Source organism: Gavia stellata, chromosome 2, assembly GCF_030936135.1.
Source record: "Gavia stellata isolate bGavSte3 chromosome 2, bGavSte3.hap2, whole genome shotgun sequence".
Classification (NCBI taxonomy): domain Eukaryota; kingdom Metazoa; phylum Chordata; class Aves; order Gaviiformes; family Gaviidae; genus Gavia; species Gavia stellata.
The window spans coordinates 37,074,144-37,089,005 of record NC_082595.1 but is presented as its reverse complement, the minus strand read 5'-3'; the positions used below and the strand labels follow the sequence as shown (position 1 = coordinate 37,089,005).

At 35.5% G+C, this 14,862-nt stretch overlaps 1 protein-coding gene across 1 annotated transcript in view; it reads right to left on the bottom strand.

Annotated features, from left to right (window-relative positions):
- PRKN (parkin RBR E3 ubiquitin protein ligase) overlaps positions 1-14,862 on the bottom strand; it is a 686,369-nt gene that overhangs the window by 381,692 nt on the left and 289,815 nt on the right. Inside the window, exon 8 of the mRNA XM_059828079.1 lies at positions 12,319-12,434. Within this exon, the coding sequence (XP_059684062.1) occupies positions 12,319-12,434 (116 nt within the window). The remainder of the gene's footprint in view (positions 1-12,318; positions 12,435-14,862) is intronic.

The following is a 14,862-nucleotide window of genomic DNA, read 5'->3' as shown; positions in this document are numbered from 1 at the left end:
CACTAACACTGAACTCTTCCATTAGCATTACCAACCACAGTCACAGCTGATCTCTGAAGATCACCTGTAAGATAGGTCTTCTCTGCAAGAGAAAGTTATATCAGTGTAATTTGAGAAATGATATTAAAAAAAATTGAAAGCCTTTTGATGGACAACTGTACTTGTTTTCATTCTGCTTACTGCATTTCAGTGTATGCCAGCAAGGAATTATTTTAAAATAAACTAAAATAAACATCTCAAGTAAAAATAAAAGACTTGGCATAGGAGTTTGTACCAATATAAAAATGTGTTTTAATTGGTGCCATTTTTCTTCTCATATTCTTACATTGCCTTGCTAGTGCAACTATCACTACCATTTACAAACTTGTACTGGGAAAATGATCATTCCCTTAATGTTCTCCATTTTCAGTCTTCAAATGTCTGCAGGCAGCTCTCAATGTGTCACAGACATTGCCTGAACTTAACAAGAAACCCCCTATGATTTATTGTCATTTTCAAACGACACTGCAGATCAGCATCTTTTTGCACCAAGTTCGTAACAGTTATTTGTAAACAATTTTAACTTTACTCTACCTATGTTTCAAGTGCCACCAGGGGACTGAATTAATTTTGATTGTCCCTGGCTGACCTTGCCCTGGAATTTTCCTTTCTAAGGAAAATTCAGTTGTGTTGATATCTTAGTAAACATTTTAGTGTAAATTGTGATGTGACGGACTAAGTTCATTATCAACTATCATTTATAATTATACAATAATGATACTGTTATTAAAATCATTTAGTACTACAGAATTGATAAATTTTAAAGTAAACATGTATTTAAGTCTATTAAATGAAGTTTTATGCAAATACATTCATTTAGAGGAAGAAGGAATTTCTCTGCAGAACTTCTAAGAAAGTTAGAACCCTACTGGTTTCTCTTACAGAAGAAAATAAAGAACACACTCTTTGTGAAACTGGCTTCAGAAATTGTCTCATCTTCAGAGTCAACCTTTAACAACATCCAAAAAATGAGGGAGAGGAAGAAAGAGCTATTAATGATTGTGAGCTGTGAAGAAAAAAAAAAAGTAATTCTCGCTATTAAATTCCATTAAAGTTCCATCAATTGCTTTTGAACGATTACAAGACTAATGCATTAAGAGAGCTTTGCATACTCAGTTGTTTGAAATTGTCAATAGAAAACGTGGGACCTATTTTCTTTACACTGATGTCAGCTCAGTACAGTGCTATGCTAGTTTATTCTACACCATGGTTTATAGAGAAATAAAACAGTAATTGTGCCCATTTATTATACATATATAAATGAACATATTTCTTGAACATATTTCTCAATCCCTCCTTATTCTCCCAGACAAGATTTTGTACCCATATGCCCCTGAAATTGAATGGCTATTAAAGAGATTACCTAGGACAATAGTTACTGTTCCATACTAGATCATTAAGTGACTCTATGAAGTATCAAACAACATTTAATAAAGTTCCCTGCATATTATGACAGGTTCTCTCTCTTATGACAGAGAAGGGCAATGAAAGTGGTGAAGGGTCTAGAGAACAATTCTTATGAGGAGTGGCTTAGAGAGCTGAGGTTGTTTAGCCTGGAGAAGAGGAGGCTGAGAGGAGACCTCATCACTCTCTACAACTACGTGAAAGAAGGTTGCAGAGAGGTGGGTGCTGGCCTCTTCTCCCAAGTGACACGCGATAGGACAAGAGGAAATGGCCTCAAGTTGCATCAGGGGAGGTTTAGATTGGGTATCAGGAAAAATTTCTTCACCGAAAGGGTTGTCAGGCATTTGAACAGGCTGCCCAGGGAGGTGGTGGAGTCACCATCCCTGGAGGTATTTAAAAGACATATAGATGTGGTGCTTAGGGACTTGGGTGGACTTAGCAGTGTTAAGTTAATGGTTGGACTCAATGATCTTAAAGGTGTTTTCCAACCTAAACGATTCTATGATTCTATGAATAGTCCTTCATGTGCTTGATTTGAGAAATTACATCCCGGTACTTTTGCCTGATACAGCTATTTCCAATTTTTGCTAAGTTTCTGCAAATTAAAATTATTCTGCCATGTGTGTATTTAGGTTTTTGCTGTTGGGCTGCTTCATTCTTTCTCTAATATTTTCCCTCTTATTTCTCTATGCTGTAAATGCCAGCCACATCTTCCACATGCACTTTTTTTCCCCTTCCAATTTTTGCTAAATTATAATAATGAGAGTTTGATAATACTGCTATAGCAGATGTCAATGATCTTGCTATGATTTTATGACTCAAAAATAACCTAGAAAAAAAGAACCATAGTGGAAAGCAAATGTTCATGTTACTTTTTTCCTCTATGGAGCTTTATAAAGCTAAATATACAGAATGTTTATTTTTTCTGTGTATCTAAAGCTACAGTTACATTCATTCTTGTAGATTTTATCCAAGACACAGCAGCCTAAAAGGTTTATTCAATTATCAATGCAAATGCTAACAAATTATTTACTCTTTATGACTTTATCATAGATAGATTTAATAGTTCTGTTTCTTCCATGTTAAACAATTGTCTTACAAAGTCATCTTCCAAAAATTAGGCTTTAATGGATTTAGTGTTCATCATTTTTCAATGCCCTTTATAGGAGTGTTTAGGAATTTACTTATTTTTATTTGACCTCTGCTTCAATAAAAGCCTACATTCTTTACATCTCTTTCAGTTCACTGAGTTGTCTATATCTTCTTCGGTTTTTTTGTCCTAGTGGAATGCACTTTCCTAATCAACAGTTGATGATAATGGACTAAAAATCTCTCAAAACTAAACTTAATTAAATAGATACTCATTAGTAGCAATTAAAATTTCTGTTCTACATACGTTCTTTCTTGTTAGGACACTGAAAATAAAGAATAACACAAAAAGGAGAGTTGGATAAAACTAAAATTGGGAAATTGAAATTGAGGGAATGTACTGTATCTCATGTGAAGTGAGAAATGCACATTACAGAAATCAATTCACATGTGAGCATTTCAAACACTCCTAGCAGTGGCTGTTTCAAAAACACTTAAATGTCTCAAAAGTCATGTATACCCATATGTACAAACATATGTATAAGTGTAAAAAAAAAAATCAGCAGTGAGTCAAGACATTGCCTTCCATGACTCCTTCCTACCTGTGATAAGTTCTTTCAGTTAAGCAGAAAATGAATGCAATTTTCTGCCCTGACTTTTTCTGCTGATGTTGAGTTAATCAGGACAGAGTAGTTCTACCTCCAAGTAGCTAGAGAGTGGCTGAGAAGAGGTCATGGCTGCGAAAGTCGGAAAGATGTAACAATAAGTACACTCCTCATTTGATACCATGGACTGTCTCTCAGGGATGTGTTAGATTTCCAATCTGCCCCAATACAGTAGGAACAATACATAACTGTGAGTAAAACAGGAAGCAGAGCAACATTCTTCATAAAATCAGCTTCTTAGAGAAATAAATGAATATATATAGGCTTAAAAGACATGTTAGTTCTTTCATATATGTTATCGATCCATATGATACATTTTTGTGTATACACAACTAAAATACAATGGTTTATCTGAACTATATTTGAAAGCAATTTTCACACAATAGACACATTTCTCTATATTTAACTTCGTTTCCAAAGAACATTTATCTCTCCCATCTTCCACTAATGATTAATTAATGACACATTGAATGTTAGTTACTAAATGTCAATTCATTAAAAACATTAAAGCAGTGACTTTTTTTAAAAAGGGCAGACTTCTCATTGTTGCACTTGATTTTGTAAAATTTTCTTCAGCTGTCATATATTCACATTCAATTCCTTATTGTTGCTTATTTTTAAAATATTATAAAACAAAGTCAGAGACAGTAAAAGGCGATGGTCCAACGGCTCTCAGCTTACTGAAGTGCAAGATTAGCCAAACGGCCAGGTGCTCAGCAGAGAGCAACAGCTGAAGTTCCTCCACAAAACCTTCCCATATTATTTCAGTTGAGATCTGTAAGGAACATCTCTCTGCAATTTGTTCACCTTGTTCCTTCAAACCTCAGGTCTCTCCTGAGTTTATTAGTCTTGCTAATTGGTATCACCTGTGGTGGTCAGTCTTTGAAATATGGATCTCTATCCAAATACAACTGGATTGTGACCTCCAATAACACTTCTCACAGGTCACTACACAGCTATTACTAACCTTGCCCTGGAGCAAAACCAGAGATGAAACCCTTTCTCTTCCATGTTAATGAATTAATTTTAAAAAGAAAAGAAAGTCACAAACACCTGAACCTGCAAACATCTATGACAGAAAAGTCATTCTGTGGGCTTGCAGGTTTCAAAAATGTGTCTTTGAACAACATTTCACAAACATCTGCTACTTTTCTTAGACATTTCATTTTCTTAGACAATGCAAATTAACTCTAACTTTTATATTTAAACTTACAGCACTTGCACAAAAAATATATTCTTTAGCTAATATTTTTCATTGATTGCTCATATGCAAGTAGTAATACTCTTAGGCTTCCTCAAAATATTTTGGAAGTGAGGTCCACCAAATTTTGCATGTGGTATACTTAGATACCTGACACATTTCAGTTTTAAAACTATTAATTCATCCAAATACATTTAAACTATTAAGTCTTTGTGTCTTGCAACATGCATTAGAATACTTAAGTGAAGAAATCTGCAAAACCAGCTCACTGTATTAACCATGCCACAAATAAGAATGGCAGAGAAGATACAACATCTAATATAGAGCCTACCGATAATATTCTGCAGTCTGCAGGCTTTAGATGGCTAAAGAAGGGAAATTTGGCAGGTTTTGTTCTCTCAGATGGAGAGGAAAGAAGTTCATGCTTTATGTTTAGCAAAGGAGATGAGTGAGGTAGCATAAACTCCTCCTCGCTTGTCCCCTGCCAGCAAAGGACATGTAGAATATGGCAGTACGATAGCTTCACCAATCTATTCTTGTCTTCACAAATTTATAGAAGCTAGAAGCTGTCTCACTGAGATGCAGTTGCAATAGATTCAGAGTCAAAACAGTAAGAATTGCAATGCTGTCCTGTCATTGCCATAGGGGGCTGCTGTATACTAGTGGTTACAGTTCAATGGAAAGGTTAAGGCAACTGAATTTAATGCATGAGGCACGTCTTCCAGAAGCCCACGGTACAAGTGTTTGAGTATAAAAACCACGGTGTGCGCCACTAAAGAAATGAAGGTCACCTACTGGCATTATTAGATTTTGTTCACATTTCAAATACCAACAGAAGTGCCAAAAAAATGTTTTTGCTGCAGTTTTGCTTGTATCAGAACTCAAATACTATGGCTGTAACAATCAGTATTCTATAGACTACCTTATTGGGGAAAAGAAAAAAGCTCTAAACCAATTAGTAACAGTTCTTAGTTTGATATTTGATTAATTTCTCACTTTAAATAAGTGATTCTTAAGAAGTCTCATTAATTTCAGGAGCATTAAGAGAGAAAGCAGTAGACATTGTCCCTGATGGTAATAGTACTTAGACAAAGTAGATTTAATTCTTAACGTAATCTTTTCCCAGTCCTCTTTGAACTAATCAAGGTATATAAAGACAACTTAATGTAACAGGCAGAGATTTGGAGCAGAGACCACATTATCAACACAAGTCACAGCGAGGGAAAACATACTGTAAAAAAGATGAGCTAAGTATAGATTTAATAACTTGCTTGGATTATAATGGCCCAAGGGGTAATTTTAGGATCCTATACCCCAGAAGTGATGAGAAATAGCAATTATAAGTCTAGAATAAGGTGCTATTTACTCTTCTGAAAAACATCACATGGGCAATGTCTTTTAAAGTCTGCATTTTGATCTTGGAAGGGAACACAAGGTCCGTGGTAAAACTCTCTTCAAATAACAGCAAAATTGAACTAAATCAAATTTGTAGGACAGCTTCTTCACTTTGCGAATGTTTACAGTTCAGATATGGATCCTTATCAGAAGCCGAATTTTGCTAATTGTTTTTTCAGCTGTAGCATTTGATTCAAATCATGAAACTAAAGATTCTGGAATTATCTGTATTTTGAAGGTTTTGAATACCATGGCAGACCTGCTACCTCATGTACTTTTTGTCATATTCACTGCTATATTCCTCCTCTGATATGATTTCCTTTTTTTTGCATTAATACCAGATTTTTACAGAAAGAAAGAAAGGTAAAAGAAATTATTTCAGATGTTTCTAAACAATCTTTTAAACTGTAATAGAAGAAATATTTTACTTCAAAACAATGTACAACGTTAATGCACAATATGGGACAGCATGTAGTGGTCAATAAGCAACTTGGAACATCTTCTATATCACCAATAATGTCATAAAGATCAAAATTCCAAATATTACATTACAAAAATCCTAATCCCTATAATAATCTGGGGGAGTTGGTCTTCCCTTGACAGGTAAAATCCACAGATGAAATCTACAACTGAAAAGCATTCACATATATATTTATTGAGAAGCAAATGATTCTATCCCTTACCAATTCAGAAATACTACCCTATAAAAATGAAGCTCATGAGTCTCAGTCCTGCCTCTACAGTAATGGAAATGAGTGAGTAGGAGTGATAGATGGATGGCACAAACTGCTGCTGGAGGGAAAAATTTTGTAAATTGTACTTTTTCTTTAGGAAAAAAAAGACTGAAAAAAAAGATGGCTGATTAAGAGCTAGTGAGAAGCTAAGGAGGCTCAAAGTAGTCCCACCAGAACCAGATTAACACACAGTTATCCCTAGCAACATGCAGAGTCATTCATTCTTTATGACTGAAGGAGAAGAGAGTTATCTACTGAATTTCTAACAGGACTTCCTATAGTACATTGCCTTTGAGTTTTTCTCTCCAAGTACTGACCTTCTCCAATATTCCCCTGCCCATGAAATTTAATGTGATCACAGTCTGAATTGATTTGGCTGAAAAGAATTAGGACAAAAGACCTTACATCGCAGTTACCCTTGATGAACATCTAGCATACGCACTTCTAACTCTCACCACTAGCAAAATGAAGCTCTCACTTGAACTATATAGTATTAGGAAATTTGAATGGCCAAAATACCGATTCCATTGTTTAAACAAAACAAAACATTTTTTTGTCCATAATCTTGGACATATATATCTGATGACACAACTGCAAATACTTCTTCTGGAGAATTATTTCTACCTATTAAGTGACAGCAAGCCCTATATATCATTTACACTTACGTGTATCTGTTGGAAGCTAAAAATAACGGTGCCTTTAGGAATTGTACCCCACCTACTTTGTGAAAGATGACGTGAGGCACTTCTGTTCTGCACATTTTATTTTTACACTGCTTAATACTGCTGTTATTCCTGAGCCTGATTTATGAGTACCCTGGGGTACTCCTAACCCCTTTTGATGTTATTTCTACTGGAAACAGTTGACAAAAGCAGCTCTCCCCTTGAGGATTGCACAGTTTTAGTATTTGTTTCAACTTTCAGCCATTTGCTCAACCTATTAAGATGTTCTTCAAAGACATAAAATAGCAACCCATCACCTTGAATGCTACAGAAAAAAAATAAATGCATAAAGGCTGCCAATTCACACTAAATCTGCTGTAGATAAGCAGAATCCATTGGAAGGCATTACGCTACATGGAATACTGCCTATGGATTCAACATAACCCTACAAGGGTATTTGGCTCTGAAGTATTTCACTCTGTTGGTCAGAGCTGCGTGAAATTATTCATATCAAATATAAACCAAAGGCAAACAGAAAGTGTGCCTAACGTAAACTTGAGAATAAAAATTGCCAATAGGCTTAAATATTACTTCCACTTTATATTTTTTCTATATACCATAGAGTATACTACTGCTTTAAATATGATTTTTATGACCTCTGCAAACCTTGCTAAAACCATACATATGCCATGCCAAGAATCTTGGAGCTTAACTGCTCTGCCTGTGGTGGACTAACTGTCCATGGTAAATGGATGGAAACAACTAGAGAAATGGTATATCTTGCTGCGAACAATAATATTTAAGAAATACATAAATAGTACCTGGTCATCATCCTGTTTTCCTGTTTAAATTTTTTCAGCAAAAAGGAAGAAAAATGTATTTTGAAGAACAGACTTTTTTTTTTACTGCAGTGAAGCTAATACAAAGTAGTAGTTGACATACCAAATACAGTTATTCCTCTTTTTCACCTGAATGCTATAGAATGATGAAAGTAGTTTTCACAAAATACTACAAACTCCGGAGTGCTCTGGATGCTACTTTTCAACTGCATAGGAGTATTAGAACGTAATCACCAGCACAAATACATATAGTCACCTAAATGTTTAACTAAAGTAAAAAGGTTGCAGGTATTTGTGTAATTTCTTTGAGTTATACATAAATATTCAAAGAACACTGGGTTGGAGAAAAGAATTAGAAACTCAAAAAACTGAGCAGAGATTTCATAAGTAGCCCAAGAATTTACAATGACCTTTGTGCAACACTGATAACCGATTTCAATGTTTGATCTCTAGCTCTTTGCAAAATGGGGTTACCTTTGACCATCCTTGCAACAGGTAAAAAAGAAAATCAGAAATAGAAACTAAAATAATTTCTTTCACAGCTTTAATTGGAAAATGATTTCATTCATCAAAAGATACACGGGAAATTATATTTTAACAACTCAAGATTGACCATACAAAAAAATGAAATAAAGTAAGGTCTTCTTGGTACCTCAGTTCTTGGTATCACCTACAATGTTTTATATTACACAAAACTCATAATAGACTTTTATGGCTTTAAAAATTAAACTTCTGAAAGCTAATCAGCATTTAACATATGGATACATCCTCAGACCTTTAGAGTTATCACAGAAATGTGTATCGATATTTTGACATGACAAGACAGAACAATTTTCTTCCATTTTAGTTTCTCTAACATTGCCTCAGAAGGGGTTTTTAGACAAGTTTTTTTTTCCTTATTAATTTTCTCTCTTTTTTTTTTTAATAGAGAGGAGAGCTTAACAGAAACACAGGAACAGACAACTTTTCCTGCAGTCTAGAAATACTTAAAGTTCTTGAGAACCCAGGGGACACAGGTCCTAGAGATAGGTACTGTTTATCCCACGAAGCCAAGTTGTTAGTTCAGCAATTTTACCCCTTCATTGTACTCCATGGTATTTGGTGACCTCTTTTGACACTTCCCAAACCCTACACAGGAAATACTAGGACATAAATAACCCTTTTCCATTCCATCTTACCACTAGGATGAAAAATATACCTTCATTGCAGATCTAGTTTCAGCAATAAACCTTTGGGTTTCAGCTTCAAGATTATACTAAGCTGACTGTGATGAAGAGCCAGGCTACCTATGACAGTACTGTGTAGGATATCTGTCAGTTGTTGCCATTTGACTTGGGATCAGGGATCAGCCAGTGGCCCTCTTTCATTTAGCAGTACAGACACAAACTAGGGCTCTGAGCTGCAGTAAGCCAAATCATTACTCTTGCCCAAAGAACTGTTAGAAGGGATAGGAGAACTAGCCACTTTTAAGTAGTTTAGTCTTCACTCTTGCTGCAAAATGTTGAGGTACCATTTTGACAGAGACTGATACTTAGCCTTTAACCTCGGAGACAGTTCTGTAAATACACCACAGAAGATGCTGCCAAAATCAGCTCTTTCCAGAAGACACATCATATGAATTAGTACAGAGTTCAAGCATCCCTTGCAACTTCTCTCTTTTGACCAACAACTATCGTTTCACAATTCTCTCTTTGGTATACATTTTCATGTAAGGAATGGTGATACTTGCACTGGGGCAGAGTCAAGGTACAGTAGTTTGCTGTCAGTTAACCATGAAGAAGAGGAGGAACTGAAATAATATTGCCTATTTCCTGCTGATTTTGCCTTGTGCAGTTCCACAGGCCAGTACAAAAGACCTGCTCATGGGTGGGAGGAGATTAGGAGGTGTGCAGGAGAACAGGGGTCACTTACAAATCTTATGAAGTATACAATAAGGCAGGAGAGAGATTATCCTCTTCATCATTTCACTGCATCACTTGAGGAATGAGAGGAAACCTACATCTATAGCTCTGGGAGGTATGAGAAGTCAAATTCTGGCTATATATAAATGTATTAGTGCATTTACAACCTTTAAAACTGCAAGAACGCTGGCTGGAGTACTCTCCTGCTCACTCTTGGGATAACTGATTTCACTGCCTCCTGCCAAACAATTAATTTCATGGCCTACAAGACATACTGGGTTGGAAGAGTATTCCCCTGACCTTTTGGAGATTGAAGGGGATACAACTGCCCTCTAGGCTGTTTTTATAATACCTGCCATCTAATCCTCTTCTCATGCCACAGGCTTCAGAGATCTTGCTATGATCAAATAAAATCCGTCAGCCATTCAGAAAACTAAACTGAACTTTCATTATCTAAAAAAGTATCTCTATGCGCCATAACAGAAGACAAACTTATTTATGAACAACTGAATCTGCTACGCAAAATAAAGAGAAGACTGAAAGACTTATTATGTGTATGCCTAACTTCAAAGAACCTGTTATGCTCATCATGGATAGATAACTAGCAATTGCTAGTGCCTTATCAGATGCTCAGGCACCCAAATCCTACCCTGTTTCTTAGACTACTTGGTCAGAACTCTTAGAAACTTTTAGAAATAAAATACTTTAAGATCACCTAATGGCATCTCAGAAGGGGTCCTGTAAGCTAGAAAGAATCTGAACAGCATATGGCCAACAGAAAGACATGTCTTCCTTCCCTGTTTAGTCTATAAATCCAATAAGCTTATTCATAAATAAATATTCCTAGATTGTGTGCTGAGCTAAAAGTCTACTGAAACTTAGGTCTCCCATAGTTATTTGATGCCTTAATTTAAATTAATGAGAATTGATACGCTTTTGTGACATGTCAATAAATAGTCCCACTAAACTTTACTAGTAAAGTTTAAGAAGCCAGTAGTTAGTCCTGGGAACAGTTCAGCTAAGCAAATCCAGAAAATTAAGTCTTACCCCTTTCTTTCCTTTGGAATTTTTCCACAAAACAGAGGAAAAAATTACAACTTCAGGAATATGGGTGAATAGGTCCGTACTGAATATACCGATTCAGGAAAATGCCAACATACCCATTTAAAAATTTGATTGAAATAATTATAACCAGTTCTCAAGCCTAAGTAAGCATAGTTATGGCTGATAGCCTTCCCTCTTGTTCTTGGGAAAAGGAGAAAGCTGAGCTCAGAATGGAAACTTCATATTATCCTTAATCACAGAAAGGTTAATACTGCTGTATACCTAACCATTGGAGACAAGCTAAGTAATTCAGCATGTACTGCCTGCATGGTAGTCTCTGAAAGAGACACAAAGCAACACTGTAAATGCTGTGTATATGGGAAGTGATGGACACCATACTCTCCTCTTCAATGCACAATTAGCTTTTAATCTCTGAGACTCATTTTCTTGAGCCAAATACTGTCAGCAACCAATCAGCTGCTATCAATGCAGTAGCATGCAAGCACAACACAACATAATTATACTAGGTCTGGGATAGAATCAGAACAACAACCTATTATTTTCAATAGGAAGTTTATTTCCAGGAATCCAGCTTTTATTCCCCCAAAAGATATCTCCTAACAGTTTCATTCACACTCCCTGCCATCCTGTAAGATTTTTCTAAATGTTTTCTTCTACTGCAAAATGCAGACCAATCAATAGCAATACTTTGAGTATATAACATGGTGTTATTAGTTCTGAGGTTTCACCTCAAAACATCTCCTAATCAGTAGATGAATGTGTTTCAGGTAATTCTTCACAACAATTGTAGCTGTCTTTCTTGGGCAATTGGTTTTTAATTCATGCATTTGCAAGTAATGGTATTCTTGAATATATGTGCCCAAATAAGATGGATTGAAGTATTTAAAACTGCAATAAATAAGAACGTGAGAACAGATGCATCATAAGAACTTTGCTTTGCTTTATAAAACAAAGACCAAAAAGTTCCTTTCTGCAGGACTACTCTGTCCCCCTCAAAGTTGTGCTTTCATTCACTGGCTCTTAAACACAGATTAGAAGCAAAGATCTATACACTTATGCCACTATCTTGAGCACTTAAGTTTGTAGTTAGAACTTAAGCAGTCAGATTTCTTCCTGCAACTCAACAAAGGTAGAAAAAACACAAATTGTAATCATACCAGCAAAACAAAGAACACACCTGAAAATGTGGCCTATCTTCCACCATGATATTAGAGAAAAAAAATGTTTAAAAAGGAAAACCAGCAGAGGAAAAAGGCTCTTTGAAAGTGATAAGTACTCTGAAGCACTCAGACTGTGCATCTCTGACATTTTTTGTTGTACTTACCTAATATCTGTGCATGTTATACATGTGATACAGCGACTGTTTGTTGTAATGAGGTTCAAAGCCACAGATGTTTCACTGTCAGTGGTTGGGTGTGCTCCACATTTAAAATAAAACTCCTGGAATATTGAAGGAGAGATAAAGAGAAGATTACAAACCTGCTGCTCATGTCCTCCCTTTATCTTAGGCTAACTGACATTTGAGACAACAGACAAATCACCGCTGCCAACAGAAAAGGAGGACAATCATTAGGAAAGGTTTACAAGGAATCCCTTGCAAAAATACCAGTCAAGGTGTGTATTTTGTTCAGTGATTTCCCTAGCAAAGAAGATACCTACGTTTGTGCTAATTTCATATCAGTGTGATAAATTCTGTGATTTTCTGGATTTATAGAAAAAAAAGTTACTTCACCTTGACTTCATCTAAATATAGTCATAAAAGGCAGAATACTAAGCATTGTCACTATGCATTAATATTTCCACTTTTTTTTGTTACAGATGTTACTATTTTCTGAACTCTAGAATACAGTATTTTTGCTCTAAATTAGTGAAGTCTGGCCTTGCTTTTTTGATGTTGGAAATCTATACAATGCAATTTTACCATCATATTAAAGGGAAGCTCTAGCTTTCTTGGGACACATATTACATTTGCAATTATATATTATATTATGTTTGAATTAAATTGCTTTAGTCCATACAGCTCTATATAGCCTCTTAGACTGCTTTCATTAGCATAATACTTTTTACACAACAGTGTGCTTTTTTCTCTTTTCCATTGCACCCCAGGGAATTCCATACCAATCATGCTGTGCTTTGACAAGGTTCTGTTATAAGAGATTGTTTTAAATGTCCAAATCAGTCTATGCACACGTAAATAAAACCAGTCTGAAGACATATGCTTTGCAATAAGAGCCACAGACAACAGTTTGCAGCTTCTTTGTTCCTACGTGACCTTTTTTCCAGTATCAATTTTTACAAGTTTGTAATGAAAACATTAAGACTGGTATAAATGAAGTGTGAATTGGAAGGTAAGGGTATAAAAGCATCAGAAGAAATGAGGAGAAGAAGGCATAAAGAATGACAGGTGTTGATGGCATCAAGATATTAAGATCACAGATGATACTCAACACCCAGACGGGGGGGGTGGGGTGGTGGTGGGGGTGGGTCATAAAAGATAAAAAGAAAAAAAAGAATAAACTGCAGCATGAGAAAAAGATGCAGAGACAGTGAATAAATCATTTTCTAATGACTCACAGAGGTGGGACAGGATGAAGGAACACAAATTACACTCACTGTCAACTTTTTCAGGGTGCAAAAGTCACATCCAAAACCCAGCATTAAGAGCAACCCAAAAGCTGTGAAAAAGACTTGCTAGGTAGTGTTTCCTAGCGTCACCCCAAGTTTCTAGCTAGACTATCTGGACACGTATTTTAGTGCTTGTTAGTATATGAATACAAGAGAACAAGTGTGGCTGAATGAAATCAGTTTTGTTTGATACAAAATCACCTTCCCCTCTATACAGCCTCGCACTAAGATTTACTACAATAGTGTACAAAAAAATCAGTCCAGAAAAAGCTCTTAACTTTCTCACTGCCTTGAGCCTTGCAGTAGGGAGTTTTTCATCTGTGAAACAGCTGTCAATTACTGTTTTTTCTCAGTGGTGATCATTTAGATACATTGTGTATTTCTACATGAGACAAATATAGTACTATGCAATAATACCTCTAAGGTGGAATCTGGTAACTGGGATATGAGAAGTATTAATACAACCTTCCTCCGAGGTTAGTCAATCCTACTTCTCGGAGAACCACTGATGTATGTAATAGACTTAACACAAATAAAGTATTCAAACTCCACCATAAGTTAAGGACTCATTGTTTGAAGCATGTGTTAGTAGCAGTTTAAGAGAACTAAGGGGTAAGAGGTTAGTTTAAAACAAAGTAATTGTTTTTAAAACAAAGTAATTGTTCACAAAACCTTTTGAAGTAGTCACCTGTACATATTTACATAGAGCTAACTTTTTTTAATAACTAAATCATATTTCTGTTCTGTTTCATAATATCAGGAAGTAGTCCCAAGCGAGAAAATATGCTTAAAGTCATCCTTAGGCAAGACTTCATACTTCCCATGTTGTTCAAGACCCAGTTACACACACAACTTTTAAATATTAGCTCAACTTGAAGCATTTCAGCAGTCAAGAATGAGGCACTAGAACTACACATTCACCTGGAGTACAGGAAAACGTTACACAATCTGTAACTTTAATTTATTTTCAACCTTTAAAAATGTATCCATTAATCTTTGTATTATTTGCTAATGGGTTTTGGACCTTGGGTTTTCTTTGCCCTTTAATTTGATTTTACTTTTGTTTAAATTAAATGGTAAGAAGGATTTATTTATTTCAATGCAGGAGAAGTCTTGAAAATATTTCCTTGCTTCAGTACATCTTCTGCATAACAACTAAGAGAATATTGACAACTCACTATTCCAGAACAAATAAACTATGTGCAAGAAAACATAGAAAAGAAAAATATTTTTTTATAAGGTT